Source organism: Eschscholzia californica, unplaced genomic scaffold (assembly GCF_041429995.1).
Source record: "Eschscholzia californica isolate CP2 unplaced genomic scaffold, dmEscCali1.0.p SCAF_4, whole genome shotgun sequence".
Taxonomy (NCBI): Eukaryota; Viridiplantae; Streptophyta; class Magnoliopsida; order Ranunculales; family Papaveraceae; genus Eschscholzia; species Eschscholzia californica.
In genome coordinates this window covers 38,522,596-38,539,106 of record NW_028238461.1, presented here as the reverse complement: position 1 = coordinate 38,539,106, position 16,511 = coordinate 38,522,596, and the positions used below count along the sequence as shown (strand labels likewise).

The following is a 16,511-nucleotide window of genomic DNA, read 5'->3' as shown; positions in this document are numbered from 1 at the left end:
ACAACCCTTCACCAACTCCATCACGTCACACATGCATAATATCACACCATTTATAATAAACAACCAAAAGCAATATGACAAGTTGGTATCCACGTTGTATGAGAGTGTGGCCCACAAGGTCATCCATTGTGTTAGCGCCGACCCCATACGCTCCATACCAATATCACATCCGGTAGAGAGGGTCGAACCAACCACAAAACTCTCATAACTCTCCACCAACTCCATCACATCACACACATATAATAGCATCACACCACAACATACATAAATCAAAATCATATTCGATAGCATATTACGACATACGAGTTCCATGTTTGTAATTTTGCAAGTAATGTATCAATGATGATAATAGCCTAAAATTCTCATATCATGTTGAGTTCTAGGGCATGTTCATGTATCTATATAAAGAGTATTGTCCAATAGTGAGAGACATATAATTATAAGAGCTAATACTAAAATCATGGCAAATAGAGAGGTTTTAGCCCTAAATATCATTGTAATACATGAATCTAGCATGGAAATGTAAATGAGGGTTGTATGGTTCATCAAGTATGTCATTATAGCAAATATCCTCAAAATCTAACACATAGATGAGATTCAAAGTGACCAAGAAAAGAGTTTGTACAAATATAGACCTACTACTTCTAGCATATATATTCATGTCAAGAACCCTAATCTATGTTCAAGTAATACTAAAATCTAGGGTTTGTGGTGTTATCTAATTTGTCTAGGTTTTCTATAAAAATGGCTATTCAAGCCCTAGAGGAGTAGAAATCTACCTTAGTCCAAAGCCAAACAATGAAGAGAACCCCCACACACCAAGAACAATGAACAAAAGATAAAGAAACTCCAAGCTCCAAGCCCCAAACCCTTCTTCTTTCTCCCCTTCCTCCACACTTTCTCTCACTAAAACTTAATACCCCATCCCTTTCTCCACTCACGGCTGTATGGGAAAGAAAGGCAATACCAAAAGTGTTGGCAGTAGGGTATTATTAGGGAGGGTATAAAGGGTTGATGCTATAGGCACCTCCTAAAGTAATAGGGGCACTACATTAACCAAATCGACTGGAGTAACCGAAGAATTATGTATTATAATTATGATACAAAACGAAAAGATTCATACTCAAGAATGAAAAAAAAATCAATGTGTACAAAGACAAACTTAAACAGATAGAAAATGACAATGAGAACTTCAAAATGATGATTCTTAGCCAATTTAGTATGAGTTTATCTGATGGTAGGACCTCTCCAAACACAAGTAATCTTTGATTCAATTTGTTGTTTAGAAATTTTCTTTAAAATGACTACTTAGTTGTTTGAATACTTTTATTTTTAGGTTATTTCCTTTTTAGCCCCTAGTCTGTGAACAAATTTCTTTTTGGTCTCATAATTTTCATAAATTAAAAAATGACGTCCTTTGTGCTAAACTGTCAGCTAACTTTACCTGTTAGTTTTTTATTTCCATAATTACCCTTTTTCTAAGGATTATCTCTATATATCGATATCAAAGCCGTGACTGAGAATTTGAGAGTCCTGTGCGAAATTTGATTATGGACATTTCGTATAATAAAAAAAAGTTACAAACAAAAAAATTAACAAAATGCAAAGATGATTTATAAGTAGCTGATGAAACTATAAATGAATCCAAATGTATTGTGAGAAAAATAGTCGTAAAAAATTTCTTCAATTTTAAACTTTCACTTTTATAGGAAATATAGTCTAAGAATCCACAATCACTCGTGAGCAAAAGGATTTCTTTATTTTATTTTAAATTATAATTTTATAACTACAAATAACATATGTATTATTGGAATTTAAAAAAAATATTTGAAAAAACACTTCATCATATCAAAATAAGGAACAAAATGAACTAAAATGTAAGGCTAAATTGGCCCGTTTGGATGGGAGGCCAGGGCGGACGTCTGACTCGCCGAGGGGTGGGAGTCGGTCTGGACGGGCGGGAAACAGACACTAACTCAACTGGTTGGGCGGAACGGACACAAGTCTTAAGTGTCCACTCGGACATCCCGACAAAACCGGCGGACATTTCCAATTTTTGTCCAACAAAGTGCCCGTCCGTGACTGTTTTGATAGTCGGGCAAATTAGATATCACTCGGTCGGACACCGGTTACTAATGAACAAATAAAGAAATTTATATTCGAAAGTAAAACTGTTTAGTAGCTAAATACAACTTTCTAAACTCTCACTTTACAATTCCAAAAACTAAATGAATACAAAATTAAAAGATAATCATTGAGCTTTCTCATGGATTACGATCGGTTATATTCTTCTTCTCATGGATTCTGATTGGTGTATTGTGGATTCTAGGGTTACTGATGAGATATTATGATTTTAAGCAGAGAGAGACTAGAGAAGTAGAGAGGCGAAGACAAGATAATGAAAAGTTATTTCCAGAGTTATGTATTTTTACTCTTGAAATCTAACGGTTGTAGCTAATCCTACAAATCTAAGGGTTAAATCAATCATATAGGCGGGAGGGGATAACGGGCATAGGATAAACAGATGGGTACGGAGGAGTTCAATCAGGCAGACTATAAGCGGGTGGACTCGGACGGATCACCGGGTAAAGACCTATGCCCGCGTCCGTTCACTTAAGCTCTTTCGGTCGGGCGGGTACGGACCTACTCGGGCATCAGACGGTCACGTGACCCTTCAGACTCGAGCAGCCGTGGGTGGGTTTGGATTTTCGGCCAAAATCTCACCCTAGACTCGCCCCCCGGGCCTGATAGATATAATTTATACATATATGTGCTGGCCAAAAATCGTCTTAGGCCACTTCGCCTAAACGCAGCCTAGGCCCAATCTAATTTGCATAAAGATCACTTGGGCCTAGCCCACTTGCCTACTAGTTGGACACTCTCCAACGTGGAATTCGACCCACTAAAGGTCGAAACGGCTCTAAACCCTTGTGAACGTCCATCTAGACGAACAACAACCCATTAAAAGTAACATTACTTCGAGCACTCCTTGGTCACCCTCAACCGAGCATGCAGTTGTCGATTCAACCTCAACTCCGAAGATTTCTCCACGTGCCACTTGACTAGGTCAGTCAAAGACCCCGCGTCACTTCAAATATCTCGAAGTCACTTCTGACTACGAAGAGTCTAGAGTTGAGGTGGAGCGATCACACGGTCAAGCTGCTCTAGGCGACACATCGACGGCTAGAACGAGTCTCCCTTAGGGTTCAAAGTCACCCTCGACCCCATTTATTTCGGATCTGATAGGCTCCACGGGTCCATCAATCACCTATAAATAGAGGGAGACTCAGACTCCAAAGGCATCGAATACCGAGTAGAAAATTACTGAATACTCTTCTCTCTCTCACATTTAGTATCTTCTAATCAGTGCTCTAAACGACGATAATCGACCCTCGAATTCCAGTAGACCTAAAGGATAATCTTCTAGGGGATCACTCTAGACAACGATATTATACCTTCAAGCTCCATCACTCTGGAAGTCCTTCTAGAGTCTCTGTTACATCTCACTTCTCCATTACACAGAGTCTCCGATCGAGGCGACCTCTCTCCGGCCACTCTACGAGTCGAGCCATCCTCCGACGATACAAAACGGTGACACTCTCAACATTCAATCGACTAATATTTATTTCACTTATAGTTTGCTGACTTGACCGTCGGAGTGCCCTTGGCAAGACACCATCCCGGTGACCCCAAGCCTTTACGGTTTCTGCTCGGTTTTGTCTGTCTACAGGTCCAACCGAAACTTCGTCCGTCTCGAGGTCTAAAGCCCAAGTTGTCGGTGGCCCACCAATCGACGATCTATTAATTGTGTGATTTTCTACCGTCCACAATATATATTGTATAATATAATAAATTAATAATTAATACCTAATAGGGATTGTAAACTTAGAATTATGATTTTTTTCGGGATTTAAATCTGTAATAGTCGAAAGATTGACTTTAAATTTCAACCTCCGATCCTTTTGCTTAAGTTCACTTTCTCTCGCTCTTAAACAAAGTCGGTAGATGTCTTGATTGGTTTTGCTCCGTCCGATGATTTAGCAAAACCGTCATTGATGATTTGACTTCGATCTTACTCTAAATGATCGACAACCCAACGCTGCCCACCCTAATTACTCGAACCGGCCACCTCAACCAAATCAATCGTTATTTCCACAGGCTTTTTAATTGGCAATCGACAACCGCCTCAACCGGCTCTAGAGAATAGAGAGAGATAGAGAGTTTAAAAGGAGAGAGGGATTGAGATTCGCGAGTTTAAGAGAGAGATGATGAAGGAGACGAGGAAGAAGGAACTAAGTAGGTTAGCAATGGAGAGTATGACAGATAGATTATCTTTACTCGAGAATCTCTACTTTCCTCGATCATTCCAAAATACAGCCATTAATCCAATTCAACCAAAATCCATTCTTCTCGACCTTCTCTCCCGAGACACCGCAGTCTTCTTAGGTACGTATTTCCACCCCGTCTCACTCTAACTTTCTCTTTTTAAAACCCTAACTAAAACCTAATTTCTTTGTTTATGAATTTAGAACGGTACGGATCTCAACTAACTCCCGACGAGTTATCTGAATTCGATGCATTACAAGATGATTACGAGATCAATTGGCACTTAAATCACATCAGAAGTTTAATAAATCCGACTACTGAAGAAGTTCAATCTAGGTCAGTTTCAGTGAAGAATAGAAGACAGGCTTATTTGGACAAGTTGGTAATTGAAGGGGATTACTTCTTTGAAGATGCGATGATAGATAGAGAACCTTATTTGCATCTTGAGTATGTGGATAAGTTTCAGGATCAAAGTGGAAGGGGTATGGCTAGGCCAGGGGAGAGATGGTCTGATACGTTGATGAGAAGGTCTGAAGAAGCGATTTTAGTTGTTAAGATTAGAGGTGAACAACAAAGATTAGGTTTTGATGAGAAAGATTGGGTTGGTGAAAAGTATTGTTTATTCATTGACCTTGAAAACAATACAAACAATCTCTACTTATAGAAGTCTTAGAGAGAGAAAGTGACTAATCAAAAGTTAGTTACATTACAACAAACATTAACTAACTAATTCTGTTTAACAAGAATTCAAGACTCGTGTAAAACAGTTCTGTGTGTGGATGTGCCTATAAGTATTCCTTTGAGAAACCTATTTCAGATTAGGTAAGTTAGTTACTGCTTGACCACTTCTTTACCCTTTGACTTGAGTGTCTCATCTCTCTCACATCCCTCCTCAAACAAATGTTTCGAAGCAGGGAGAAACATGAGTTTGTCTCTGATGTAAACCAAAGTAGAAAGGAGAACTCCTTTTGTAAAGATGTCTGCCAGATTCTGATCAGAAGGTACAAATTGTACTTCCAAAGCTTGTTGAAGAACAAGATCCCTGATGAAGTGAAAATCAATGTCGACATGCTTTGTTCTTGGAAGAAGAACTGGATTAGCAGCTAAGTACTTAACACCCATGTTGTCACAGAAAAGCAGCATAGGAAGCTTTACTGAGATATGAAGCTCCTTGAGTAGATAAGAAACCCAAAAAAATTCAAAAGTAGCTAATGATAAAGCTCGATATTCTGCCTTTGTAGAAGACCTAGAGACAGTATTCTGCTTCTTTGAGGACCAGGCGACCAATGTGGAACCAAGAAAGACACAATAACCACTTGTTGATCTTCAAGAGTTGGGACAACTCCCCCAATCTGAATCAGAGTAACAAGATATAGCAGAGATGTCTCCTGATGATATCAAAACTCCTGCCCCAATAGAACCCTTAAGATATCTTAACACTTTCTTTAAGAGAATCAGATGAGATGTCCTAAGCTGATGCATAAACTGAGATAAATAGTTCACAGTATAGGAGATATCAGGTCTTGTGAGTGTAGCATACTGGAGACCACCCACTATACTTCTATAGAACAAAGGATCATCAAGCAACTCTCCATCTAATTTGGACACTCTTTTGCCAGAAGAGACTGGAATTACGCTTGGTTTACTGTCTAGCAGATCAGCTCTCTTGAGAAGATCAGTAGTGTACTTGACTTGAGTCAACTGAAGGGAACAAGAAGAAATATCTTTCTTAACTTCAATGCCTAAGAAGTAATGAAGATCACCCAAATTCTTCATTGCAAACTCTTTACCCAAATCAGCAACCAATGTGGTAATCAACTGAATGCTAGAACCTGTAAGGATGATATCATCCACATATAAAAGAATCACTAGCATATGATTATCCACAAAATACACAAACATAGATGTATCTGAAGTGCTCTTGACAAAACCCCATTTGACCAAGTAATTAGCTATTCTTGTAAACCAAGCTCTAGGAGCCTGTTTAAGACCATATAAGGATTTGTGCAAGTGGCACACAAAATCAGGGTGTGCTGCATCAATAAACCCTGGAGGTTGCTTCATGTAAACACTTTCAGCTAGATCACCATGCAGGAAGGCATTTGACACATCTAATTGATGAATAGCCCAATTATTTGTAACAGCCATGGTGAGAACAACTCTCACTTTTTGTATTTTGACAACTGGGCTGAAAGTTTCTTGGTAGTCAATACTTTCTTCGTGGTTGTATCCTTGAGCAACCAACCTAGCTTTATACCTTTCCAAGGAGCCATCTGATTTGTACTTAACTTTGTAAAACCACTTACAGCCAAGGATATTCATAGAGGGATTCTTTGGAATAAGGGACCAAGTGTTATAGAGAAGAAGTGCATTTTACTCATCTTGCATAGCTTGAACCCATTGTTCAGACTTAGATGCATCCTTATAGGTCTTTGGTCCAGCAATAGGTGCTATATTAACAATAAGACCAATTGGAAAAGGGTGAGGAATAGTGAAATTTATAACATGATCAGGAATACTTTTGGGTTTAGTTATACCACTTTTGAGCCTTGTTTGCATAGAGTGCACATTTGGAACAAGTAGTTCAGGAGCTGGACATGACAAGGATGATGATGAAGGGTGTTCATGTGATGGTGATGAACTAGGACCTGAGGATGGTGATGAAGGGTTGTTATTTGATGGTGATAAGGGAGTAGATAAGGCAGATGAAGATGAGGTAGGAGAGGGATTAAGTTCTTGATCATTTGGTGAATAGTTTGTATGATATTATGGTATAGAGACAAGTGTACTTGGAGTCAAAGTGGGTAAAGATATCACTGTGTAGGGAGTAGGCTGAGACTCTAAAGGAAGTACTGTGCTTTTTACCCTTTTCAGCAAATGGAAAACATGTTTCATCAAATATCACATGCATAGATACATATTCTTTTTCAGAAGATAAGTCTAGGCATTTGTAGCCCTTATGAATAGGACTGTAACCAACAAAGACACACCTAGCAGACTTTGGGCACAATTTGTCAGTCCTAATATCTCTCAAATAAGGAAAACACAAAGACCCAAATACCTTTATCATAGAATAATTTGGACTCTTGTTGAAAAGCACTTCATAAGGTGATTGAAAAGAGAGTACCTTAGTTGGAGTCCTGTTGATAAGATATGCAGCAGTAGAAAAGGCATGAAACCAAAAGGTTTTTGGCATAGAGGCTTGAAACAATAGGGTGTTACCTACTGATGTGATGTGCCTATTCTTTCTCTCTACCTTGCCATTTTTTTTCTGGAGTGTAAGGACAAGAACTCCTAAACATAATCCACATTTGCTTAAGTGTGCTTGTAAATCTCCCTTTGCCAGCTCCAGTGCTCCATCACTTTGAAAGTATTTGATGGGAGTGGAGAGCAACTTTTCATAATGTCTCTGAAAGTGTTGAAAAGAGCTCAAACTTTCAGACCTTAGCTTCATGGGATAGAGCCAGAAGAACCTACTGAAATCACCCATGAAGAGTATGTAATATCTGATTCCTGATTTGGTAGAAACTGGAGTTGGACCCCAGATTTCACAGTGAATCGGCTCAAGTGGACCAGAAGATGTGCTATTAGATAGACGAAATGGGAGTCTATGGCTTTTCCCCAATTGACAAAAAGAGCAAAGATCATTAAAGTCTTTAGAAGACAATTTAATTTTCTTATTCTTCTCCAAGGACAGAATAACATCCTTAGATGGATGTCCTAGTCTATTATGCCAGATCTTAGCTGAAGCATGGACAAAATAGGCCTCTTCATCACTCTCTGATTTGCTAGTATAATGATTTATAGTGAAATCAATGTTGTACAAGTTATTGACCATAGGTCCATCAGCTAAGATATCCTTTGACCACAAGTCGCTGATTAGAAATCCCCATGGGAGAAACTCTACACTACAAAAATTCTCCTTCGTGAATTTGGAAATGGACAACAAATTTTTTGAATAGTTGGCACATGTAGTACCTTTTTAAGCTGAAAAGAGTGATCTCCAACTGTAACTGTGGTCTGGCCTGTGCTATCAATAGGTAAACAGTTTCCATCTCCTATCATTACACCATTTGGACCTTTATAAGAAGTACTATTATTCAAGTTACTTTTAGAATGGGTCATATGACTTGTAGCTCCTGTGTCTGCTATCCATTTCTTGTCTTTTCCCTCTTTCAATGAAAGATTAGCCTCTTCAGTACTTGGTATATCATGAGAGAACTTTTGAGTAATGGGTTGTGAAATAATAACACCAAAGTGTGCTTGTTCTTCCTCATCATCTTGCTGGTAAACAAATTCATCTCCTTCTTCTTCAAATTCTTGCAAATGGAGATTTGCAAAGTTTCTTTGAGGTGGTTTACTTGAAGAAGCCTCTGAGAAGTCTTTGAATCTCATTCTACATTGCCTTGTTGTATGTCCCCATTTATAACAAATGTCACAAGGCACTGTGGTGAAATCAAAAAAGTTGTTCTTGGGTTGAGTTGGATATGATTTTGCATTTTGTCTAGGCTGAAATCTTGAACCAGACTCAAGTACTTGATTTGAACCCAATGATCTCTGATTCTGAAATGATGGTCTTGCACCATTTCTAGCCTGAAATTTCTTGACAAAGTCGGATTCATCTTCATTAATCGGTTCTTGTTCTTTTAACCAATGTTCATGATGTATTAGTCTACTTCTAAGTTCTACAAAGTTTAGCATACCCTCTCTATTTTGAATTGTTATCACAAACTGTGAATATTCCTTGCCTAAGCCTTGTAATGCTATCCTTGATAATTCTGAATCATTCAACTTATCACTAACTGCTACTAAAGAATCAGCAGTTGTTTTAATTTTACTCAAGTATTCAGAAATGGAAGAAGACCCTTTCTTTATGCTTTGGAGTTGATTTCTTAAAGATGACTTCTTGGCTTCAAATTCTTGAAGATAAACCATTTCTAGGTAAGTCCATATTTCCCTAGCTCTTTTTAAACCAAGAATATCTGAGGCAATTGAATGGGTTATTGTTGCCTTAATACATGATTTAACAAAACTGTCACTCTTTCTCCATTGAAGGTAAGTTGGGTTTACCATATCTCTTCCTTCAACTACAATGAGTTGAGGAGGTTCTTGATATGTGCCATCTATGTAGGACATTAGATCATTACCAACTAGAGCATTTTCAATTTGATCCTTCCATACCAAAAAATTCGAACCATCTAATCTAGCAGATATAAGATTTGTAATGTTAGGATTATAGGAATACTGACCTGAATTACGGTTCACGTTCCGTGGTTGAGGATTCTCAATGGTTTCCAAATGCTCCATTGATTTAGAGAGATTGCTTCTCTGATTCTATGATACAGAAGATTGCAACTCCTTTGATTGATTCTTCGTGTTTAGAGAGATTGTTTCTCTGATTCTATGATACAGAAGATTACAACTCCTTTGATTAATTCTTCGTGTTTTAAGAGATTGATTTCACTAATTCTTTGATGACAGATGTTTTCAACTCTTTTGATCTTTCTTCCTAATTTTTTCTAGGGTTTCCTATCGTGATTCCCTTGGAGCTTATTGCTAGCTCTGGTACCATGAAAAGTATTGTTTATTCATTGACCTTGAAAACAATACAAACAATCTCTACTTATAGAAGTCTTAGAAAGCGAAAGTAACTAATCAAAAGTTAGTTACAATTACAACAAACATTAACTAACTAATTCTGTTTAACAAGAATTCAAGACTCGTGTGAAACACTTGTGTGTGTGGAGGTGCCTATAAGTATTTCTTTGAGAAACCTATTTCAAATTAAGTAAGTTAGTTACTGCTTGACCACTTCTTTACCCTTTGACTTGAGTGTCTCTTCTCTCTCACAGTTGGTAATGAGAGAGAAGAAGAAGAAGAGATGGAAGAAAAAGAATCAGTTGAATCAGAAGAGGAAGAAGAAGATGATGATAAAATGGAAGAAGAAAAGGAAGAAGCTTTCAAGGGTGTTGACGATGGGAATCCCTCTGAGGTAAATTTGAAGAATTTGTTGAAATTTCTTTTTGGTTTATGATTCCATTCACTATATGTTATATTGTTCGATATGTTCGTTTCTATGTGTTTGTTGAAGTTAAAATAGAGTCTATATGTTGAACCTAGAAGATTGGTTAAACCTTGTAATAAGCCCAAAAATGGGCAGAAGAGAATTACATGGTAAAAGCATCCCAATTAAGCGCGAAATCTAGTTTAGGTTTCTAGCCTAGTCTTTACACCGACCGGAATAGAATGCAGTCCCCTACTCCCCCTTACCCAAATTAAGTTTTTGAGCTTCACCTTATTGTCTTTCAAAAGCGCTTGATTTCTTTGTTTCGGAACTATGCTTAGCAAGGCCTACAGGGTTAACTTACGGCCATCCTCAACTATCCACCCCTCAAGGGGGCTATTGTATAAATCTTGACCATAAATATAAGCTCCACCTAACTCGGATTCCATATCACAGTTCCATAAAATTTGGCAAAGAAGGTACGAAAATCTAGGTTAGGTTAGCATCTCCAATGCAAAACTCAAAAAAATCTCTATTCGTCCTATTTGTCAAGTTCTAATTGAGATTCTCACTCCTAGGTGTCGAAAATAGAGATCCTCAATTATTGTATGTCTCCAATGCAACACTCTAAACTCTTTTATTTTACTTACGTGTCATGGTTATTTTTGTAAAAAAATAATTAGTTATTTTGGAAATATACGAAAACTTGATTTCTATTGGTTGAAATTTAAATATTAATGAGTTGGACAATTAGAGTTATCTCAAGAGAACACTCTGAAAATAGAGTGTCCTCTTGAGATATCTCTATTCCACTCTCGACACATAATCTTTGAGATCTTAGTTGAGTTTTGCATTGGAGATGATTTTTTAAGAAAAACTCAGAAAATCCTATGTGGCACTTCGAGTTTCTAAGATTGAGTTTTGCATTGGAGATGCTTAGAGCATCTCCAATGCAAAACTCAAAAAAATCTTTATTCGTCCTATTTGTCAAGTTCTAATTGAGATTCTCACTCCTAAGAGCATCTCCAATGCAAAACTCAAAAAAATCTCCATTTATAATATGTGTCAAGTTCCAATTAAGATTCTCACTCCTATGTGGCGTTAATAGAGATCTTCAATTTCTTGTTGTCTCCAATGCAAAACTCTAAACTTATCTTATTTACTCATGTGGCATAATTATTTTTGTAAATAAATAATTAGTTATTTTAGAAAATATAGAAGACTTGATTTCTATTGGTTGAAAATCAAATATTGATGAGTTGGACAATTAGAGATATCTAAAGAGGACACTCTAGAAATAGAGTGTCCTCTTGAGATATCTCTATTCCACTCGACACGTCATCTTAGAGATACAATTGGAGTGTTGCATTGGAGATGATTTTTAAGAAAAAACTCTAAAAATCTTACATGGCACTCGGAGTTTCTAAGATTGAGTGTTGCATTGGAGATGCTCTAAGGGTCGAAAATAGAGATCCTCAATTCTTGTATGTCTCCAATGCAACACTCTAAACTCTATTATTTTACTTACGTGTCATGGTTATTTTTGTAAAAAAATAATTAGTTATTTTGGAAATATACGAAGACTTGATTTCTATTGGTTGAAATTTAAATATTGATGAGTTGGACAATTAGAGATATCTCAAGAGGACACTCTGAAAATAGAGTGTCCTCTTGAGATATCTCTATTCCACTCTCGACACATCATCTTCGAGATCTTAGTTGAGTTTTGCATTGGAGATGATTCTTTAAGAAAAACTCAGAAAATCCTATGTGGCACTCCGAGTTTCTAAGTTTGAGTTTTGTATTGGAGATGCTCTTAGCCTAGTTAACAATCTTATTAAAATTTCCTTGCGTCTAGAGCTCAATAATATCGTTGTAGTGGTAGTTTCTTGATCTTTTCTTATCGTTACAGTTCTAATATCATTATGTAGTAATTAATTAGCATTTGCGGGGCAATTCTCGAGAGGAATGGCAAGAACACTTCGTTAAGGAGAATTTTTAATTGGTCTATAAATTTGATTAAGAGTAGTTTCTAGGAGAAGTCCAAAGGTGAAGTCGGTGTGAATCTCTTCTCTTGACCTATCAAACTCGAGTTTTGATTTATAATTTTTTTTTTTGTTGAACTAGTATTCATATATTAAATCAAAACGTTATTACAATATTTATTAACTAACATACATGGAATATTCTTCCAGCTCTTGCTTGCCTTTTTCTTGCTCGCCCATTTTGCTAGTTTGTCTGCACTTGAATTTAGATCTCTTCTTACATACTTGAATTGCACTTCTTCAAAATCTTTCCTTCGATCTATAATTTTGCGTGTATGGATTAACGATTGCCAGTTCACCACCTGCCTATCCCGGCGTAGATGTTTGACTAGATTGATATTATCACTTTCTACTATTATCTTCTTATACTGATTCTCCTTCGCCCATTCGATTCCAAGTAAGATCGCCATTGCTTCTCCTTCTTCACTGTTTCTCGCTCTCTTAGATGTTACTTGCGCTGCGATGAATTTTGATTTTGCATTATGAACTATCAAACTGATTCCCACATTGGATGTTACATTGGTATATGATGCGTCTACATTTATCTTAATAAAATTTTCTGGCGGGGGTTGCCATTTTTCACTGTTATTCTGCCTAATTTTCTTAGATTTGGTGCTGGTTTTAGGAAAATTATCAATTATTCTGATAATTTTATTGAGATCATTTAATTCATATTGAAAGCAGTGGTCGCATCTCACTTTCCATATTATCCATAAGATGGTAGTAAAATGAACATTATTACTAGTGTAGCATTGATTCTTTTGATTCTCCCATGAGAAAATCCATTCAGATAAAGAGGTAATGTTCTCCGCGATGATGTTGTACTTAAACCAGATGTTTTTAGCTAATGCACAATGTAAAAGAGCATGTTCTATGGATACAATGCTCGTGCAATTAGGACAAGTATTATCATTATTAATATATTTACCTATTCTGTCCTTCACAGGGAGTGCTTTGGTGCAGATTTTCCAGATGAACATTTTGATCCGTGGAATTGTTGGGAGAGACCAAATGAAGTTCCAGTTCTGGTTATTCTTGTTATTGATGTTGGTAGTGGTACTAAGGTGCTGGTACATAGATGTCACCGTAAATTTTCCCGTTTTAGTGAGTTTCCACCTGAGCTGATCTTTACCTTCGTTGTTCAACGGGATAGATTGAATAATATTCTGAGTATGAATGTCAAAGTTCTCTCTTAAAACTTTAGTATTCCAGCTGTTTTGTGAGATCAATTGCGAAACTTTAGTGAGATTAGAGTTATTAATGTTAGGAATTCTGCCATTACTCTCTGGAGTCCAATTATCGGTCCAAATATTTATATCTTCACCTGAATGCACTTCTCAAATCGCTAAATCATCAAGTAGGCTGTAGTGCTTCCTTATAGTTTTCCACGTCCAGGAGTGATGAGCTTTAGCGGGCCCAGGGGTAATAGTTTTAGGAAAGTATTTGGCTTTAAGAATTTTGACCCAAGTAGCTTCAAAGTCAGTCTTGAGTCGCCACGCCAATTTAGCTAAGAGAGCCTTATTGTCCAAATCTGGCAGATGAAGCCCTAGACCTCCTAGTTTTTTCGGAGTGCAGATATTAGACCAGGCTTTGGTGCAAATACCTTTAGACTTACCCCACCAGAAATTCCGTTGAACGGCCTTGATGCTTTTGCTAATTCCTTTAGGAATTGCGAAGCACTGCATCTGATATCGGGGTACGGCCGCCGCAATGGTTGAAATAACCACCGTGCGACCAGCTAGAGAAAGGAACGAGTGATTCCAGCTGTTGAGTTTTTTCTTGATTTGTTCCAGAATGTCTTTGAAGACAGACATTTTCTGAGCACCGATGAAGAGTTGCGTGCCCAGGTATTTCTCTGAAGTGGACGCATATTTGACTTTCATGGTACGCATGATCATTCTCTTGAATTTGGGATGAGAGTTCTTAGAATAGAAAATATTGGACTTCGCATAGTTGATCAGTTGCCCTGATGTCTCACAGAATTCCTGAAGGATATTCTTGAGTAAGTGGATATTTTCTAAAGTGTTCTTCCCAAAAATAATGCAATCGTCCGCAAAAAGAAGATGGGAGATCTCTAGATTAGTATTGCCCGTGGGAAAACCTAAGAATCTATCTTGATTGTTATTCGTCATCAACTTACGACTGAGGCCTTCCATCGCTAAGGTAAACAGGAAAGGGGAAAGGGGGTCGCCTTGACGAATGCCTCTAGTGGGGTGAAAAGCTTTCCCCGGACGACCATTAATAAGAACCGACATCGTAGAAGTAGTGATACACTTATTTATCATATTGATCCAATGCTCATTATATCCAAGGTTCTTCATTATGTCTGAGAGAAATTTCCATTCTATTCTGTCAAAAGCTTTAGACATATCTAACTTCAGGCCAAAATATCCAGCTACTCCTTTCATCTTCTTGTAAGAGTGAATGATTTCCTGTCCTATAATGATATTATCCGTAATTTGCCGGCCAGGAACATATGTCGCTTGAAAAGGAAAAATAATAGAGCTTAACGTATGTTTAAACCTATCAGCCAACAGTTTGGTAATAATCTTGTACGTAGTGTTAAGGAGACTGATGGGACGATAATCTGCCGGGGTTTGGGGAATAGGGGTTTTAGGGATCAAACAAACATGAGTGTGATTAATATCTGGAGGTAATTGAGCGGTCTTGAAGAAGTTCTGAACTAGATCGTATATATCAGCATTGATGGTCTCCCAATTAGATTGGAAGAAGAAAGGGGGATAGCCATCTGGACCTGGTGTTGCTTCTTTCTTGAGACTCTGAATCACCCAGTTGATTTCCTCCCTATCGGGTATCCTTATGAGGTTATTATTTTGTTCTTGTGTGATAGTGGGTGTAAAAAGGTTAAGCGTCTTATGATCTTCTTGCGGGTGGATTGTTGTGCTGATTTCAAGAAGATGCGAAGTGAAGGTATGCTGGATATCAGTAATCTCTTCGTGCCAATCACCATTTTTGTCTTTGATCGCATTAATCTTATTGATTCTGTTGCGCTGAATGGCTTGAGAGTGAAAATACTTAGTATTCTTATCTCCTAGATTGATGAAGTTGTTCCGAGATTTCTCTTTCCACAGACTTTCTTGTTGAATATATAGTTCTTCTAGATTAGTATTGAGTTTGTGATCTTCCTCTTTAGACTTACTATTTTGTAGGCTGGTAGTGATCTTATTGATATTGTTTTCGATATTTCCAAACACATTCTTATTCCACTTGGTGAGCTGTATACTCAGCTTTCTGAGGTCTTGTTGAATGTTATTAGAATTCTGACACTGCTTGATTTGCTTCCAGTTGTCTTCGATGAAGTTGAAGCAATCGGGGTGAGTCATCCATGTTCTGATGAACTTGAATGGATTAGGAGTATTATAACTGTGGGTTTTGTTGTCTAGAAGGATGGGCAAGTGATCTGATCCTACTGCATCTAAGTGAGTAACTCCATATGCATGGAATTGGTTGAGCCAAGGAAGATTCGCTAGAGCCCTATCCAGTCTCTCCTGAATTAAGTTTTCTCCTAGTTGCTTATTATTCCAAGTGTATGGATTACCTTGATATCCCAAATCTAATAAACCTAATTTATTAATAAACTCCAAAGTTTTAGGAATATGCGAATGGGATCCTATAGTGCCCCCCGATTTCTCTGTCGGGTCGAGAATAGTGTTAAGGTCTCCTATCAGAACCCACGGGTTCTCTTGATCTTGGTTCATGTGATTAAGTATTTTCCAGGGCTTAAGTTTATTCTTATGATAAGGCGAACCATAGAACCCTGTAATAGTGATCGATTTATTCCAACCCGCTTTGTTTAATTCTGCTTGAATTATGTTGTTATCCGAGTATATGATCCTGAGGTTGAGGTGGTGCTTCCAGTATATAGCAAGTCCACCCGCTTTATTAATAGGGTCTACCATGAAGCAAGAATATTCTTTATTAATGGGTATGATTTTTTTCATGTTATGAGATTTATTTTTGGTTTCCGAGAGGAAAACAATATCAGGTCTATATTTCATGATAATGTGCATCAGATGTTTCTTGGTAAGATAAGTGGAAGCGCCCCAAACATTCCAGCTCAAAATGGAGGGATTATCTAATTTGGGCTTATGTTGGGACATCGTTAGAAGCTAACA

General features: G+C 37.5%; 1 protein-coding gene across 1 annotated transcript; it reads left to right on the top strand.

Moving 5' to 3' along the window:
• The first annotated feature begins 4,192 nt into the window (after nucleotides 1-4,192).
• LOC147544538 (uncharacterized) lies at nucleotides 4,193-15,779 on the top strand. The gene is made up of 7 exons (XM_086635728.1): nucleotides 4,193-4,446; nucleotides 4,530-4,931; nucleotides 10,179-10,318; nucleotides 10,427-10,500; nucleotides 13,322-13,445; nucleotides 14,169-14,222; nucleotides 15,546-15,779. Exons 1-7 carry the CDS (start codon nucleotides 4,266-4,268, stop codon nucleotides 15,777-15,779), a joined length of 1,209 nt encoding a protein of 402 aa, XP_086491854.1. The 5' UTR covers nucleotides 4,193-4,265.
• Nucleotides 15,780-16,511: the final 732 nt, after the last annotated feature.